The 18576-nt window shown below is 43.2% G+C and overlaps 1 protein-coding gene across 1 annotated transcript in view; it reads right to left on the reverse strand.

Annotated features, from left to right (window-relative positions):
- Nucleotides 1–18576, reverse strand: part of NUSAP1 (nucleolar and spindle associated protein 1) — a 33384-nt gene that overhangs the window by 3765 nt on the left and 11043 nt on the right. The window contains exons 5-9 of the mRNA XM_054715563.1: nucleotides 12642–12743; nucleotides 11390–11499; nucleotides 7402–7589; nucleotides 3109–3266; nucleotides 2195–2311 (exon numbers count right to left, since the gene is read on the reverse strand). Of these exons, the coding sequence (XP_054571538.1) occupies nucleotides 2195–2311; nucleotides 3109–3266; nucleotides 7402–7589; nucleotides 11390–11499; nucleotides 12642–12743 (675 nt within the window). The remainder of the gene's footprint in view (nucleotides 1–2194; nucleotides 2312–3108; nucleotides 3267–7401; nucleotides 7590–11389; nucleotides 11500–12641; nucleotides 12744–18576) is intronic.

An 18576-nucleotide genomic window follows, 5' to 3' on the forward strand; every position in this document is an offset into this window, starting at 1 on the left:
ACAAATTCCAGATGTTTAGGTATTGCTTTATTTTTACAGTTTGTGACCTATGTCTGAGTACCAGTGATTATCATTTGCATGTTTACCATTTCATAAAAATGATGTTCCCACCCATAATTACCATTTAATCAATAACTACTGAAGTAGTACTTATTTTCCCTTCCATAAAGGAACTAACTGACTTGCCTAGGATATAAAAATAATAAGCACAGATGAAGCTTTAATCCAGGTTTTCTACTGTCAGCCAAGTTGGTGGTCATATTCATTCCCACACCAAACACTTTAGAGTGCACCTTGCATGTGCCAGGGACTGTTGTAGGAGCTGGGGACCTAAGCAGTGAACCAAGCAGTCAAAATCCTTGCTTTCTTGGGCTTACATGCCAGTGGTAGAAGTAGATGACAGTAAAGTAACATAACATCAGGTGGTGACTCATGCTATGAAGAAATGTGCACCAGGCTAAGGAGTAAAGACTGGGAGGCAGGGAGTGGAGGAAAGGCCAGAATTGGGGATAGCTGAGTGGATGTCCCAGTAAAATGAGGGAGAAAGCTGTGCAAAGGTCTGTGGCAACAACATTCCAGGTGGATCAGAGGGATACAATGGAGGTGGGGATGAGCTGGGTGTGTCTGAGGAATTGAAACACCAATGTATTTGTCCCAAAGTCAGGGAAGGAAGGAGGCAGTGACTGAAGTTGGGAAAGAGATGGGAAACCTCTGGAGATTCTGAGCAAGGCAGTGATGTGCTCTGTTTGTTTTTAAGGTTGTAGTGGGGCAAAGAGGTCATTCTAGAAGCCCAGGTAAAGATGATGATGACCTGGACCAAAGGGAGTCACAATGGAGGGGTAAAAGTGGTCTGATTAAAGATCTTTTTCAAAGGTAGAGGTGAAAGGACTAGCTGATGGGCTGGAGATGATGTCTAAGAGAAAGTGAGGAGCCAAAGAGGACTCCTAGGTTTCTGCCCTGATGACTCAGTAGATAACGCAATAGAAAGAGGTGCCATTGCCACAGATGGGAAAACTTGGGAAGAAAAAATGGGTGTGTGAGAGAAGTAGATGTATTTTTACCACCTAAATAAGATTTATGTTATATTATATGTTTCATTGACATTCGTAATTTAAAGATAAACATCCTAGCCGGTTTGGCTCAGTGGATAGAGCATTGGACTGCAGACTGAAGGGTCCCTGGTTTGATTCCTGGTCAGGGCATATGTCCAGGTTGCAGGCTTGATCCCCAGTAGGGGGCGTGCAGGAGGCAGCTGATCAATGAGTCTCTCATTATTGATGTTTCTATTTCTCTATCCCTCTCCCTTCCTCTCTGAAATCAATAAAAATATATTAAAAAATAAACATCCTATATAATAAAAGGCTAATATGCAAATCGACCAAAGGGCAGAACAACTGGTCGCTATGACACGTACTGACCACCAGGGGGCAGACACTCAACGCAGGAGCTGCCCCTGGGGGTCAGTGCGCTCCCACAGGGGAAGCGCCGCACAGCCAGAAACCGGGCTCATGCCTGGCAAGCGCAGCGGAGGTGGCGGGAGCCTCTCCTGCATCCGCAGCAGTGCTAAGGATGTCTTGACTGCTGGCTTAGGGAGTGGGCCTAAGCTGTCAGTCAGATATCCCCCGAGGGCTCCCAGACTGTGAGAGAGCATAGGCTGGGCTGAGGGAGGCCCCTGCCCCCTCAGTGCATGAATTTCATGCACCGGGCCTCTAGTTATTACATAACCATGATTATTGTAGGAAGCTTTTTAAAAAAGTAATTCCAAAAGCACAAAAGAGAGATCACATTAAGTATTGATATTTTTTATAGGTGTAAGAATACTTTAATATATGCTCAATGACATCTGGCCAATGAACATCCCAGTTGTTGGACCGGTGGTTCCTAGCAGCCTGGGATCCTTTGAAAGCTGTAAAGAAAACATTCATTAACCCACAGGCTCACTTCTGTTTCTTGATTTTGGCTGAAATTTTAATTCTTTGTAGTAACATTGATTAGAAATTATGTTTTTGATTAACAAAATTATAAGTGAATCAGATATTTAATATTTGCTTAATGGACATTCTTTTTAATCATGAGGAGTGGGGGCAGGAATTCTAGGCGGTCAAGTAAGGTTTCCATCTGAGTCACATCCTCAGTGGGAAATGGGTTGATCTTAGGTCTTTGCATGTCTTGTACCGCAAAACATCCCACATACCTTTGTGTGGCTCATAGTTGAGGGGACGAGACAAACTTGCTTTGAGATCAAACACTGGTTTCTTGTTGGAGACTGGAGTCTGTGCTGCTTCAGCTGAAAACTTGAATGGGGTAATAACTAAAAAAGCCAACAGAAAACCCAAGGGCTTGATTAGAGAAAAAAAGAAAAAGACATGTTATAGTTTTTTATTTAAAGTATCACTTCTCAATCTTAAAAATATAATCTATATGAAAAGTCCAAGACAAATGTAAGGTTAAAAGAGAGGAGAAAAGAATAACTGAAGAAAGTTAACCACTGAGATTTGTTTCCCCTGTTAGCTTCTCCCCAAATAGTCTAAACATTATGAGATTTCCTATGATCAGCTGGGAGTTTAGAATCCTGTTTAAAGAATTTCCCTGATATTATTTACCCTTCTTAAAAATGATATATTACTAATAGTAACATTTTCATTAATATAGACATAAAGCCTGCAAGGAACTTAAATCACATAAGTGGAAAAGATTCATGGCTTTGTTATTAATAACAAGGGTATGTATCTACGTGGCTTATTCTGGCTCCCAGTCCACTAGTCAATAGTGTGGCAGATTCCATGAACTCTGGGATCCTGTTGGTTTCAGAGTCCTGCAGGCCACTGGAGGCTGTCATTGTCCTCCTCATCCCTGGTCTGAGAAGGGGCTGAATGCTCTTCAGGGAGGGTCACGTCTTAGGACTCCTCTTGGATGGGATGGAGTCCTCAGGCAGATACTAGTTTTTTGTTTGTGATTCTAGCATTTCCCTCACCAATATACAATGAAAACTATGCTATGGTGAAATGTTTGCTTTTGATTTTACAGATATGGAGAGGCTTAAGGAAACAGATAAACTTAATTTCAGGAAGTTACATGGCTTGAAGATGAACCAATATATTTTTTTACCTGTAGCAGAATCCCCCTTTGTGGTCTTTAACTTGTTTGTCCCAAGCACAGCCTGGCCTTTTGGGGTATTTCCAGATATGGACACATGTGGAGACTTTCTGGCCGGAGTCTTAGTCAGTGAACGCTTATATTCATTATCTTTAGTAGCAGCTGAAAACCTAAATAGGACAGTGGAGTACAAGACATGAGTAGTGTTAAGAGTAACTGTGTCAAACTTATAAACAAAGCCACTTGTCCATCACCAAGCAGTGAAAGGGCCCCCATGTACCAACTTGATCCCCAGGAGGCAGCCGTTCATTTGTGTAAATACTGTTACACAAATGAACCTCCTTTGCAGAATAGAGATGCTCTTAAAACACTTACGCTAAAGCAAATCATTTATCAACTTTTGTTATTTATAAAACACTAGAGGCCCATCGGATGAAATTTGTGCACTGGTAGGATCCCTAGCAGCTGGCAGTGGCCAGCTGAGGCCTCCCTCCCTTCCCCAAGTCACCTGCCGCCACCACTGGCTGGGGCCTCCCTCCCTTCCCATGGCTGGCTCTGCCCCCTGGTCGAAATCCCAGAACTCCCAATGGAGGGGACAATTTGCATACTACGCTTTTATTATATAGGACTAGGGGCCCAGTGCATGAAATTCATGCACTGGGGGGGGGGGGGGGGTCCCTCAGCCCAGCCTGCCCCCTCTCACAGACTGGGAGCCCTCAGGGGATGTCCTACTGATGGCTTAGGCCCGCTCCTCTGCGTGAGGCAACAGGGCTGATCAGGGGAAGGCACCAGCCCCATCACCCCGCTGCTGCAGCCACTGCCAGCCACCGCAGTTGCCAAAGTGTTTGCATCAACATGGACTCCAGTCCCTTCACCATGAAAAAATGACAACCTTCTTTAGGCATTTTCAAGATGTCTATTTCATAGGATATGACATTTCTTTTTTTTTTTTATCCTCACCTGAAGATATGTTTCCATTGATTTTTAGAGAGTGTGGAAGAGAGAGGGAGAGACAGAGAGAAACATCAATGTGAGAGGGACACTTTGATTGGTTGCCTCCTGCATGAGCCCTGACCTGGGCCCTGGGCAGGGAGGAGCCTGCAACCTAGGTACATGCCCTTGATCAGAATCGAACCCAGACCCTGCGGTCGGCAGGCCGAGGCTCTATCCACTGAGCCAAACAGGCTAGGGCAGGATATGACATTTCTTAGCCCTTCCAGCTGCGGACCTTCGTTTTTTCCTCCAGGAGTGTGGTGGAAAAACCCTAGATCACCTTCTTGGATTCTTTTTTAAAAATATATATATTTTATTGTTTTTTTACAGAGAGGAAGGGCGAGGGATAGAGAGTTAGAAACATCGATAAGAGAGAAACATCATCAGCTACCTCCTGCACGCCTCCCACTGGGGATGTGCCCGCAACCAAGGTACATGCCCTTGACCTGAATCAAACCTGGGACCCTTCAGTCCGCAGACCGATGCTCTATCCACGGAGCCAAACTGGTTAGGGCCCTTCTTGGATTCTTATTACCCAAGTTACAAAGAACACTAAGTGGTGTACCAGGAGCTTAGCCAATGAGAGGAAAGAAAAGGTGTTTACGCTCGAACTGGTTTGGCTCAGTGGATAGAGCGTCAGCCTGCAGACTGAAGGGTCCTAGGTCTGATTCCTGTTAAGGGCATGTACCTTGGTTGGGGGCACATCCACAGTGGGGAGTGTGCAGGAGGCAGCTGACTGATGTTTCTCTCTCATCAATGTTTCCAACTTTCTATCCCTCTCCCCTCTTCTCTGTGAAAAATCAATAAAATATATTTTTTTTAAAAAGAAAAGAAAAGGTGTTTCCTCTGCAGCTCATGCGCAGAGGACCCCTTGCGTTGTGTCCACTGTGCTAGGGGCATGTTTCCGTGGCCCAGGGGGGCACATCCCCAAGGCCGGCAGACCTGCGTTGTGGGCGCTAGGCTTGGGAGCGTGTGGACCTGAGCTGCACGGCGGCTGCCGCCGGTGGCATGCCCCCAAGGCCAGCAGCCCCGTGTTGTGGGCGCAGGGCGGGGATCTGGGAGCATGGACCCAGGCCGCCGCTTGGCGCTGGCACACACGCAAGCAGCCGCCCCTCCCCTAGCTGCTTGGTGCCTGCGCCCATAGGCCCGGAGTGGCTGGGGGCGTTCTGGGACCCTGGCCGCTCAGGGCCTACAGGCTGGCTCAGTGCCTGTGTATGCAAATTAACCCACCTTTGTTGGGTTAATTTGCATACTCACTCCTGATTGGCTGGTGGGCATCACAGAGGTATGGTCAATTTGCATCTTTCTCTTTTATTAGTGTAGATGGCTTGTATTCTCTTTTCATTCAGCGTTGGCTAATGACAGTATAAGCCAGAGCTGCAAGGAGATGCTTGCAGGCCTCAAGTTACAGATTAGGAGGTACTCAAAGAAGCTTCCCTTATTTCTCCTCTTCCTGATGATGGCAAGTTAGAGGGAATAGGAGATTGCTCTGCCAAATGGGAACAGACCTTACATCTTCCTAAAATAATATTATTCATTTGGGTGGTACATAAACCCATCTTTTAATCATATCAACCTGCCACAATGTATTTCATTGATTCTCTAATGCATAGTTTTCCTACATTTTAACATAACTGAAATTGGGATGTGTTTTACAATGATAATATGTCATAGTTGGCAATGACTTTTCTTACTGGTTCATAAAATAATGGTGAGTTATCAGTGTCTTACATTCAATGAATATCTACTAATGACAGATATAAATACATATGGGGTTGGTGATGGTTTGTTAACAGGGGACAGATTGCAATGAAACAAATGCTAGCCACTGACCATGGTGTTCTTAAAAAGCATTAAATACAATCAGAACTGCCAAGTATAGGTACCTCATATTCTAAGCTAACTCATCTAAACTGAAGGGCATTTTTAAGACTTAAAAACTCTATCAGCTCTGGCCGGTGGCTCAATTGGTTGGAGCATCGTCCTGTATACCAAAAGGTTGCAGGTTCACTTCGCAGTCAGGGCGCATGCCCAGATTGTAGGTTCCATCCCTGGTCGGGGCGAGTACGGGAGGCAACCAATTAATGTTTCTCTCTCACATGGATGTTCTCTTTCCCCCTTCCTTTCTAAAAAAAATAAAATATAATAATAATAAAAAAATCAATAAACATATCTATAGGTGGTTACCATGCACCAACTCTATTAGATGCTGCAGATGCTCTTAAAAAAGAAGAGAATAAAATTTTGGTATTAAAAGAAAGGAAAATGCCCTAGCCAGTTTGGTTCAGTGGATAGAGCATCAGCCTGCAGAATGAAGGGTCCCGGGTTCGATTCTGGTTGTGGGCTTGATCTCCAGGAGGCAGCCAAACAGTGATTCTCTCTCATTGATGTTTCTCTCCCTGTCTCTCTCTTTCTCTCTTCCCCCCATTCCCTTCCTCTCTGGAAAAAAAAAAAAAAAGCATGAAGATCTTCATCTGTGGGGACAGAGTAGAGATGCTTGAGATGCTTGCAGGCCTCAAGTTACAGATTAGGAGGTACTCAAAGAAGCTTCCCTTATTTCTCTTCCCTTCATGAAGCATGAAGATCTTCATCTGTGGGGACAGTAGTAGTTGAGGGGCACCCTGATGTCAGGAAATGTACAAGCAAACAAAACAGGGATTAGTAGGCATGAGATATCTATGATATTGCAATGCCCAATGGGTTAGAGTATTTCTACTTTAGGACAAGTCCATTTTTTAATTCACTGCATTGAGAGATTTTCTATAGGAATTTAGCTGCAACTGTGTGTTTAAGTCAATAAAAAAATTTCTCTTTACACATATTTGCAGGTATAGATTAAAATAAAAAATGTTCATATATATTTTATTTTCTATCTTTACTTATACTAGTAAATCAAATGTGAGCTTAGGTAAGTTGCCTAAAACAAGAAAATGAAATACAAATTTAAAGAAAAATATTAGGACTTAGAAAAAAGCCATTTGCTGATCTTTCTCTCTGTTCTGATCCTCTTTTTCATTTTTTTTTTCATTATTCTTTACCTGAAGATATATGGGTCCATTGATTTTAGAGAGGAGAACAGAGAGAGAGAGAGAGAGAAACATCGATCTGTTGCCTCGGGTATGTGCCCTGACTGGGAATTGAACACGCAACCTTTTTTAGTGTAGGGGACAACACTCCAACGAACTGAACCTACTGGCCAGTGTTAGTTCTTTTTTTATCAACGTGAAAACATTTCATGTAGTCCACCTGAAATGTATTAGAAGCTGTAAAGTTTTGAGACCTTGTCCTCCACCACATTTTGGAGTTCTTTACCTGACATTCATTTTAGTTGCTGAGAGAGTGGAACGTTTGACCGACCCCTTCATATACAAGGTGCTCAGATCTGCAGCACCCTGGGCCCGGCCTTGTGAGCGCTGCTGGCTTGAGGGAGTACAAGCCATAGAGAATCTTCCTTGGAGACCCACTGGAGTTGCCACCACTTCCTTAGTTATGGACCGCTTCTGAGGAAGGAAAATACGTCATTAAAGCTTGACCTCTTAGACAGTATTGAGTCCTTGGCAAAGTGCAGAAGAGCGCTCCCATTTATTTCCCCCACACTCCTTTCATCTCCCGCCCCCATCATCCCCACTTTTAACCCCTCCTATCATCCCTTCCTTCTGCATTACTTCATCCTATCCTACCTGCCTGGCAGGCTGGGCAGTTCCCTATACCTGTGTTGCTATGGTGACGGATTTAATAGTAACTTCTGGTTGTGCTGAGTAATGTGTTACAGAAAGCCCTTCCCAAGTCCCAAGTCCCCAGGTATTTTCTAACTAGAGAAAGAATGTGGCTTAAACAGACCCTGTGGCCAGAAAGAAAGAATAAATAGGTTCTCTTGGGCATACGGTAACTTTGAGAGCATGATATGGAGTTTATTAAATACAAACTCAGAGAATTTATTACATAATTAGTATATGGAATCTACAAATAATTCCATCCCTACTTCTCCCACCCTCTATAATGTTTTTTATATGTTTTTATTGATTTCAGAGAGAAGGGAGAGAGAGATAAAAACATCAATGATGAGAATCACTGATTGGCTGCCTCCTGCATGCCTCCTACTGGAGATTGAGCCTACAAGCTGGGCATGTGCCCTGACCAGGAATCAAACCATGACCTCATGGTTCATGTGTTGATGCTCCATCACTGAGTCACACCACCCAAGCAGCAATAAAAATCTTGTTTTAACAAAGCAAATAACTCAATCACATAATACACAAAAATAAAAACATGGGTTAAAGATTAAACATAGGGAAAAATAACAAAACAGTAAATATAAATATAAGAGCACATTTTTATGATCCTGGGACAGGTAGTGCATGAAAACAACTCAGAGCTTTAAAATGAAAAGTTGGATAGATTTAACTAAAAATAAAACAAAAACACCTTCCACAAGGTAAAAGACACTATTAATGTAGTTAAAAGATAAACTGTGGGCAAATATTTATAACATACTAGAGGCCCCGTGCACGAAATCGTGCATGGGGGGAGGAGGGGAGGGTCCCTCAGCCCAGCCTGCACCCTTTAGCAATCCGGGACCACTGGCTCCTAACTGCTCGCCTGCCTGATTGCCCCTAACTGCCTCTGCCCTGTTGCGGCTGCATCTGGAAGGACATCCAGAATGACGTCTGGAAGGTCGTCTGGCTGTCTGGTCTAATTAGCATATTACCCTTTTATTATTATAGATAATATATATCATTGGCTTATAAATATGCAAAAAAATTTAAATAAGCAAATTAAAAGAAAACAGCCAATTACAACATACTAGAGGCCCAGTACACAAAATTCCTGCACAGGGAGGGGGCGAGGGGTGACCCTCAGCCTGGCCTGCGCCCTCTTACAATCTGGGACCTCAAGGATAGGGTCCCTTGGCCTGGCCTATTGAGGCTTTCCTTTTTCCGGCTGCCAGCAGCTGGCCCCACCCCCGCTGCTGCCAATGCCCATGCTTGCCATCTGTGCAGCGCTGCCCCCCCACCCCACCCCCACCGGTCGCCTCCCTCTGCAAGCGACAGGTATGGGTGTGATTGCTTGGCTGGCCTGGGCCTCCCTCTGTGGGGTGATAGCTGGTCGGCCCTGCACACCCGCCACAGCATTGCGGGGCAGTAGCCTGGGCCTCCCTCTGTGGGGCAATCAATCGCGGGGTCCCCACATAGATCACCCCGCAGAGGGAGGCCCCGCCCACCTGCCACAGCGCCACCAGCTGGGAGGCCCCTCCCAATTGCCCTCCGTCCCCTGCAGGCCTGGTCACCCCCAACTGCCTTCCCCTGCAGACTTGGTCGCCCCAACTGCCCTCCCTTGCTGGCCCGGTCACCCCCAACTGCCCTACCCTGCTGGCCTGATCGCCCCCAACTGTCCCCCCTCTTGCTGGCAGGGTCGCCCCTAACTGCCTCTGCCTCAGCCCCCACCAGCGTGGCTTTGTCCGGAAGGACATCCAGATGTATGTCCAGAAGATGTCTGGTCTAATTAGCATATTACCCTTTTATTAGTATAGAAGGTATACAACATAAACATGTAACAGAATGATCAGAGAAATTCAATTGTGATTTTTTTTATAGTATCAAAGATTTTAAAATTTTATCATTACCACTGTTAACAAAGTAAACAGGTATCTCACGGCACAAGTTTTCTGATCTTTGCAGAGGGCCATTTGGCAACCAAATCCAATAGGTGTCCCTTGTCTAATCATGAAAGTCAGGGAAAGACTGGTCACAGCTAGGATGATTCTCGCTAGGATCTTTGCTCATTTATTACTGTCACTACCTAGATGACCAATCTCCAAACTTCATATCAGCTATGTCAAAGTCATGTAATTATTTTTATTCTCCGGTCTCCAAATAGGTCATACTAAATAACCCATCTGATAGGTCAATTCCTTAAATCATGGGGGTGGGGAAGGATTTTAGAACTAAACTCACTCAGATGGGGCTATCACTAAAAAATAAGATACTCATTTATATTCAACTGTGGATGTAGTGATAGCCCTTGCTAGTATTTATGAAAGTATTGCAGACATACTAAATATCTCCTCTTTGGATTCTCCACCCACATTATTGATCGGTATAAAGGAATGGAGATGTTTAATGCCATGACTTGGCTTTGTCAATGTTTGCTTGAAGACTGATAAACAGTGTCTTTGACTGTATAACAGTGGTTTTATGAATCTTGTTCAAATGAATGTTTACTACCCAAGATTATGCGTCTCATGAAGAAGCTTATGGGGTTTGTGTGTGTGTGTGTTTTACTATTTAGAATTTATCACCCAGTACACATTTCCCTGTTGGCAGAAAACTAAAAACTCAACCAAGTGACTGACAGAATAGACAATGTACCTGCCATCAGTGCTCATTTTCTGTCCTATTTATTTATTTATTTATTTATTTATTATATATATTTTATTTCAGAAAGGAAGGGAGTGGGAGAGATAGAAACATCAATGATGAGAGAGAATCATTGATTGGCTGCCTCCTACACACCCCTTACTGGGGATCGAGCCTGAAACCCGGGCATGTGCCCTTGACCAGAATGGAACCCAGGACTCTTCAGTCCATAGGCCGATGCTCTATCCACTGAGCCAAACTGGCTAGGGCTTCTGCCCTTTTTAAATAGACTTTACACTGTTTTGTGTTGTAATACCACAAACTGCCTCAAATACTTTTGGAGAAATAAGGCAGGTGGTTAAGTTTTATTAAAAATTCTAAAATAAATGTTTCCCTAGCCTCCTTTGAACACCAGATACCACATAAGATAATAGCATCAACTTTCGAGGATGTTATCAGCTCCCTACTCCAGTAACTCAACCTCAGGGCTTGACTTTATCACCTTTTCTTACTTGAAGGGGCCCTGAGTCCAGTAGGACCTGGACTGAAGGCCCACTGGGGAGCTCAGTAATCACTGAGAGCCTTTAAGTAGCCACTGCTAGCCACCCTTTCTCCATTAGGTGAGAGACAGGGAAAGAAGATGGCTTCGGCATAATTATAGCAGTCCATCCTCAACAAAGGTGACAAGCACAATGTCTGAATGTGGAAAACAGGATAACTTATTTCCACTTTGAAATTCATTCTGTATAGTGAGGACTCAGTGTTTATTTGAAGGGTTTTGAAAATTCTCATGGTAGGGGAAAGCAATTTAAGATAATAAAGATGCATTAAACTCAAACAAATCCATTCCACAAATCCATCGAAAGCTGGCTGTATTAACCATGGTGTATATATGGTACCAAGATTAAAATAAAATATTTTAGTCCCATTAAGAACATAATTACCTTCAGTTCGTTAAGTGAATTGTGTTGTTCAAAATTTTTCTTTTTTCTCTTAATATATTGATCAATGGACTCCATTTCCTTAAAATGGGCCTCATGAAGCTTCTTAAAGTCTAGAATATTCCACAAAATATGAAAATTAATAACAAACAAAATCCATTTATTTACCTTCCCTTTGTTTTCCTATAAACACTTATTCTCTCATCTGTAATCCTAACATTCAGTTTCAATATCATCTTTGCCAAAACTTTAATTTTGAAACATTTAGAACATTTAGTTTTTGGAAACTCAGGGGCAAAGCATATCTATCTTAAAAACAATTCAATATTCACCATCTCTCCATTGTGCCACTGCTAACTGACATCTTGATTTTATCTAGGGGATAAGAAAAGAATAGCATATTTGTCCTCTCCCCTCACCAATTAATCAAACGGCCTTATTTTAATCATAAATTTGATGTTTTAAAATGCTTAGAAAGCTCTATGCCAAGCATTGGCATACTTTTTCTGTAAAGGGCAGACAGTAAGTAGGCTTTGTGACCACAAATGGTATGGTCTATCTCATTTACTTCTTTTTTTTTCATAGAACCCTTTATAAGTGTAAAAACCATTCTTAGCTCAAGGGCTAGAAGACAGGCCAAGGCAAGCAGTAGTCTGCTGACCTCTCCTCTGTACTATTCTAACTAGGTATATATTCTAAATATATATTTTGAATAAGAAATAGGGAAGAAGAATTACATGTCCCAAAATGGAGCCCCTTAGACCAGCAGTCGCCAACTGGTGGTCCGTGAGGTCCGAAAGGTTGGTGACCACTGGTTTAAGGAAACCTTTGGAACAGCAGTCGCCAACCTGTGGTCCGCGGACCACTGGTGGTCTGTGAGGTCCGAAAGGTTGGCGACCACTGCCTTAGACTTTTTTTTTAAAGTAATTTATTATAAAGTGGACACTATACCAAGGTACTTTACAGACATGCATTCTCTGATATTTAGTGAATACCTGCTACATGTTAGTTACTGTGCTAGGTAATCAGAGGTAAAAAATAGGCTCAATTAATCTATATATCAACCTGATGAAATAGGCAGTACAACCATTCCAACGTTCAACTGAAGAAGTGGTTTACTGAGGATAAGTAAGCTGCCCAAAGTCTCCCAGCTAGAAAATGGGAGAACACATATGCCAGCCCCAGTTCCAGCATCCCAGATGTTAGCTGTGACAGTCAGTACACTGACTCTCCAACATCAGCTGGCAAAACTTACTTGGAGTAGTGATTGCAATTCTTTTATTTTTTCCAGATTTGGAAAACGCATCTGTGTAGACAGACTTCTTTCTTTCTGAAGGTACCTTTGAATCTTCATTACCTGAATACAAAGATACAGAACCAATGAAAAGATTTCAATAAATTCTTGCCTTTTAGAAATGTCATGAGCATATTCATGTGATAGGCTCTGCCAAGGTGGTGGGAGAAATGGCACACAAGGAGCACAACAACTTACAGCATCACTAAAATTTAGCTCATATGCCTGAACTAGGCAGAAATTTTGCTTCCTATATAGAAGTTATATCAAAAATTTAAAAACACCTTTTCATAACTTTTGCTATAAACATGTTGTTATAACTAGAATAAAAAGCACATAACCCCACCAGCCTAAGACACATCATTAGCATTCTGGCATGTTTCCTCAGGTCCTTTGCTTCTGTACAGGAACATATCAGAGATATGGAGGGTTCTGTTCCAGACCACTGCAATAAAACAAGCAGTATTTTCTTGTCTTGAATTTGTAAAAAAAAATGCAACATCTGTAGAGGCAATAAAGCAAAGCACAATAAAGAAAGGTATGCCTATACTTGTTTCATTTTTGTTCTTTAAATCCAGTTGAAATCATGGCGTATACAAGGTCTACTATTTTCCCCCACTTATAATCATTTTCCACTTTCTGATATCTTTTTCAACTCAAGGTAATCTACTAAAAATATGTAAGTGGATTTTCAAGTAATCCTACTTATAAAGTCATCATCTTTAAGGTTCCCTAATGTATCAATTAAACAAGGCAAAGAATATTCCATAGAGCAGTTGGGGCTCCAGGTGCTTCTGCTTGGACCCTGACTCTAAAACCAGAGAGAGCTGGCCGGAGTGGCTCAGTTGGTTAGAGTGTCACCCATACAACAAAAAGTTGTGATCAGGAAACACACCTGGGTTGCAGGTTCAATCCCTGGTTGGGGAACGTATGGAAGGCAACCAATTGATGTTTTTTCTCTCTCTCCCTTCCTTTCTTTAAGCATGTCCTTGGGTGAGGATTAAAACAAAACAAAACAAAACAAAAATCAGAAAAATTCTGTGAAAAAACAGGAGATTTAGAGTCAGTGTCACTCCTCACAAGGTATTTATTAATTACAAATGGAAAAATAGTAACTTTACAGAGAAGCAACGTAGCAGATACCACCATAACCAGGTGATGGAACTTAGCATGACTAATTACAGGAAAAACCAACACCTGTGCCTTCTGGGGTGCTGAGGACACATCCCTCGGCCAAAAGTGCATGATTTGAATCTAATCATCAGCACATTAGACAAACCAAGTCAGAGGACCCCCCAAAAAAACTTGCCTATATTAGAACATGTCAACATCCTGAAAGACAAAGGAAGACTGAGAAAGTATTCCAGATTAAAGTAGGCTAAAGAAACATGACAATGAAATGCAAAGGATGAGCTGAGATTTTCCTGTTTTTAGAGACATAATTGATGGAATTATTGGAAAAATAAGTTTCTAACACAAAAATAATGAGTGGCTTTTTAAAAAAAAATTATTTAATGTTTGACTTATAAAAGGCAGCTGGATTCTCTTATCTACTTCTGTAGATAATGTGTTACAACATGTTTTGGTTGATATGTACACTGAGTGGCCAGATTATTATGATTTCTGAATGCATAATAATCTGGCCACTCAGTGTATATTCTATATAATAAAAGGCTACTATGCAAATTGTCCCCTCGACCAGGAGTTAGACCAGCAGGCAGGCCGGCCAGCTGCCCATGTCCCCTCCCCCTGGCCAGGCTGGCGGGACCCCATCCATGCACGAATTCATGCACCAGGCCTCTAACACACACACACACACACACACACACACACACACACACACACACACTTTATGAGTGGCCAGATTATTATGCGTTCAGAGATCATAATAATCTGGCAACTCAGTGTATATATAAAAACAAATCTTGCCATACACAGATGTGCGATTGAAAGGGAAGAGTATTTTAATAACATTTTCAGATAACTGTGATATTCTTTTTTGATACTATACCATAACTTGACAAGTAGTGGCATCCTAAATATTAGTTGCAACATGGAATATAAAGCCAAGTCAATGAGCCTTTTGTACTCTGTACATTTGTGAGAGGAAGTCCCTGTGTTTTAAGAAACACACACTGAAGTATTTAGGGCAGTGGTTCCCAAGCTTTTTTTGGCCATGTCCCACCTAAGCATCTCTAAAATACTAATGCCCACCTCCCCATGACATATAATTCTTATTATTCAAAAAGTGAACTCCTATTCACATGAAGGAAGCCTAAAAGGCCATTAACTTGGTCTAAACAGCTTCCAAAGAACATGGCATCCAGGAAAGAAAGAAATAAAAGAACGAAAGGACAGTTGAAGTACTGAGGAAGAAATCACTAAGAAATTGTTTAAAAAAAATAGTATGAAGTGATATGAAAAAAATAGCAAATAAAGTTTCAAAACATAGAGAACTGAAATGCATAAATATGTCACAATATATATTTATACTAGTGGCCTGGTGCACGAAATTCGTGCACATTAAAAGGGAATTCATTAGAGGAAATATTTTAATATTGCTATTTGACCTTTCTATATAATAGAAGTGTCCAGCCGGCTCCACCCCCATCAAGCCCCGCCAGGTGGGGGAAGCAGCCTCAAGTCCTGGCGCCAAGGCAGGGGATAGGGCCTCAGGTCCCTGGGCCCTGGGGCAGAGGGCATGGTCTCATGGAGACATGGCCTCAGGTACCCCGGCCCCAGTGCCGGGGCAGGGGGTGCGGGCGCCGGGGCATGGCCTCAGGTCCCCGGCCCCGGTGCCACGCAGCCTCAGGTCCCTGCTGATCAGTCGTTACGGCATCATGGTGTGACGACTATTTGCATATCAGCTCTTTATTATATAGGATACTGTATATGAGGCCCCTAGAACCATAAGAAATGCAAAAAAATCATTAATAACTCATTCTTGAATTGCCCCCCTTAAAATTTTAAAAATCAAATTGCCCCCCTGTGGGGGGTGTGCTCCACGTTGGGAACCACTAATTTAGGGTAAAGGAGCACATATCTGCAACTTACTCTCAAACAGTTCAGGAAAAAAATGAATATCACACATATGTATACATAAATATAAACAGAGAGGAAATAATGTAATAGTGTTAACATTTGGGAAATCTAGGTGAAAAAGACATAGGAATTCGTGGTATTATTCTTACAACTTTAAGTCTGAAATTATGTCAAAATAAAAAGTTTTAAAAAAAATTCTCTCACCAGAAACTAACTACATGATCAAATTTTTCTCCTTCAAAGAGCTTGTGTTTCATTAGTCAAACCTGACTTAATGTGTCCACACTGTTTTTCTATGGCATTGAAACTTAGTCCTAAAGCTACATCTTCTGGATAAAGTAATTGGTGGAATAGCAGACATTTGTAATTCTACCCCCACTTCTGGCTCTTTGTCATATTTCCCAACAACTTTCTCTAAATCATGGTTTTAAATGGGTATGTGAGGCATATGCATAAAAGGACAAAGGAGCTCTAGTGGATTTTGCTCAGTGGTTAGAGCCTCGGCACTTAAAGGGTTGAGGGTTTGATTCCAGTCAAGGGCACATACCTCTATTACAGACTTGATCCCTGGCCCCTGGCTGGGGTGCGTGTGGGAGGCAACCAATTGATGTGCCTCCCTCACATTCATGTTTCCCTCTCTCTCACCCTCCCTTTCATTTTCTTTCTCTAAAAAAAAGAAAAGGAAAAAATATCCTCAGATCTGGATTATTAAAAAAAACACAGAGGGGAAGTGTCAAACCTGGGGTGTTTATTGAAAACTACAGACACCCAGACTCATCTTAGATCTACTGAATCAGAACCTCGACCTCCTGGAACTATATTTAGTAAGAAATGCAAAATTATGGGGGAAATGGGAAGGCTCAGCATTAGAAATTCTGCATTTAACTGCTTGTTGGACACTGGATCAGGCAGATTGGCTGGGGTGAAACACAGACTCTGTTGCAATTGGCAGGTTTGAGGATGGAAATCAGAAAGCAGAAGTCCTTTTAGGTATACAGGAATTGAAGTTTTCTGTTCTTATTGAAACAAACTTTTAGTTGAGAAGTTTAGGGAAGAGGTTTTTAGGAGGTTAGAATCTAAGAATATACAAACACTAGGGGCCCAGTGCACGAATTCATGCACCTTGAAAGGAACTGTGGGCTGCGAGGCTGTGGTAGGCACAGGGGCGGTTCTCAGCCCATTCTCCATGCCCCCACCCGACCCCTCCTGCCATGGTCCCCAGTCCCATCTGCAGGCAGCCCCACTCCCGCCGGCTGCCACTCCCACGCGCTGATGGCCCTAGCCCCGCTTGCACCCACTGAAGGCACGGAGCGATTGGGGCTGGCATGAGCAGCAGGTGCAAGCGGTGGCTGCTGTCCTGATCGCCCCTCAGGAGCAGGGGGAGGTGGAGAAGCCCTCAGGGGTGATTGGGGCCAGCAGACGCTGCTCACACTTGCTAACGGCACTGAGTGATCAGGGCCGGCACCAGACGTCAGCAGCAGGTGCGAGTGGCAGCTCCGGTGCCGGCAGCAGTTGTGATTGGGGCTGGCGCCGGCAGCAGGTGGGAGCACCTGGCAGGACCACAGCACATGGGAGCAAAGAATTTTCCATAACCACCAGAGGCTCATCCCGATGACAGCAACCGGCGCCGCACCTTGGTTTGGCGCCCCTGCTCGCCTGTTCTACCATCCTGCTTGGCCGGTGCCCGCCATGTTCCATGCGCGCCCCCTGGTGGTCAGCGCAACCAATTGTTTGGTTGTACCGCTGTTTGGTCTATTTGCATATTAGGGTTATATATATATATATATATCATCATTAAAAAAGGCCACACCACTGGGAAGGTAGACTTTGCAGCTCCCTTTTAATTATCCTGATTGAATAAGCAAAGAGATCTTTGTACCAGTCTTGGGAGTAAGCCAGAAGGAACTAATGGACAAAATGCAGGCTCTCCTCATCACTAAGTAGAGATCAATTCCCTAAACTTCGCAGCTACCACTCTTATTCTGGTTTCTCAAATTAATAAAGATGATCTGATGGCCTACTATATTTGGTTCAAACTTTTACTTTGTCAAACCCTTATAAGTGCTATAAAATGGTGTTATGGGTTGAACTGTATCCCCCCAAAAAGATAAGCTAGGGTCTTAACCTCCAGTAACTGTGATATAACCTTATTTGTAAACTAGAGGCCCGACGCACAAAATTCGTGCAAGAGTAGGCCTTCCTTCCTCTAGCTGCCAGCACCGGCTTCCCTCCGGCACCCAGGACCTGGGCTTCCCTCGCAGCCCTGGCTTCGTCTGGAAGGTTGTCAGGAAAGATGTCCGGTCTAATTAGCATATTATGCTTTATTATTATAGATAGATTCTTGGTAGATGTCATCAAATCAAGATGAAGTCATTATGGTGAAAACCCTAATCCAACAGGACTGGTGTCCTTTTTTAAATCCTTACCTGAGGATATTTTCCCCATTGATTTTTAGAGAGAGTGGAAGGGAGGGAGAGAGACAGAGAGAGAGAAACATTGATATCACTGAGACACATTGATTGGTTGCCTCCCGCACATGCCCCAACCAGGGCCGGGGATTGAGCCTGCAACAGAGGTACGTGCCCTTGACCAGAATCGAATACAGGACCCTCCCAGTCTGTGGGCTGATACTCTATCCACTGAGCCAAATTGGCTAGGGCAAGACTAGTGTCCTTTTAAGACAGAGAGAATGCCATAAAACAGACTAATGCAGCTGTAAGCCAAGAAACACAGGATCAATTGCCACCACTAAAAGTTAGACTAGGCCAGGCCAGATTCTATCCAGGGTCTAGACTCTAGAAGGAGAATGGCCCTACTGACCATTCAGACTTCCAGCCTCCAGAACTGTAAGAGA

The sequence above is a fragment of the Eptesicus fuscus genome, chromosome 5 (genome assembly GCF_027574615.1).
Source record: "Eptesicus fuscus isolate TK198812 chromosome 5, DD_ASM_mEF_20220401, whole genome shotgun sequence".
Taxonomy (NCBI): Eukaryota; Metazoa; Chordata; class Mammalia; order Chiroptera; family Vespertilionidae; genus Eptesicus; species Eptesicus fuscus.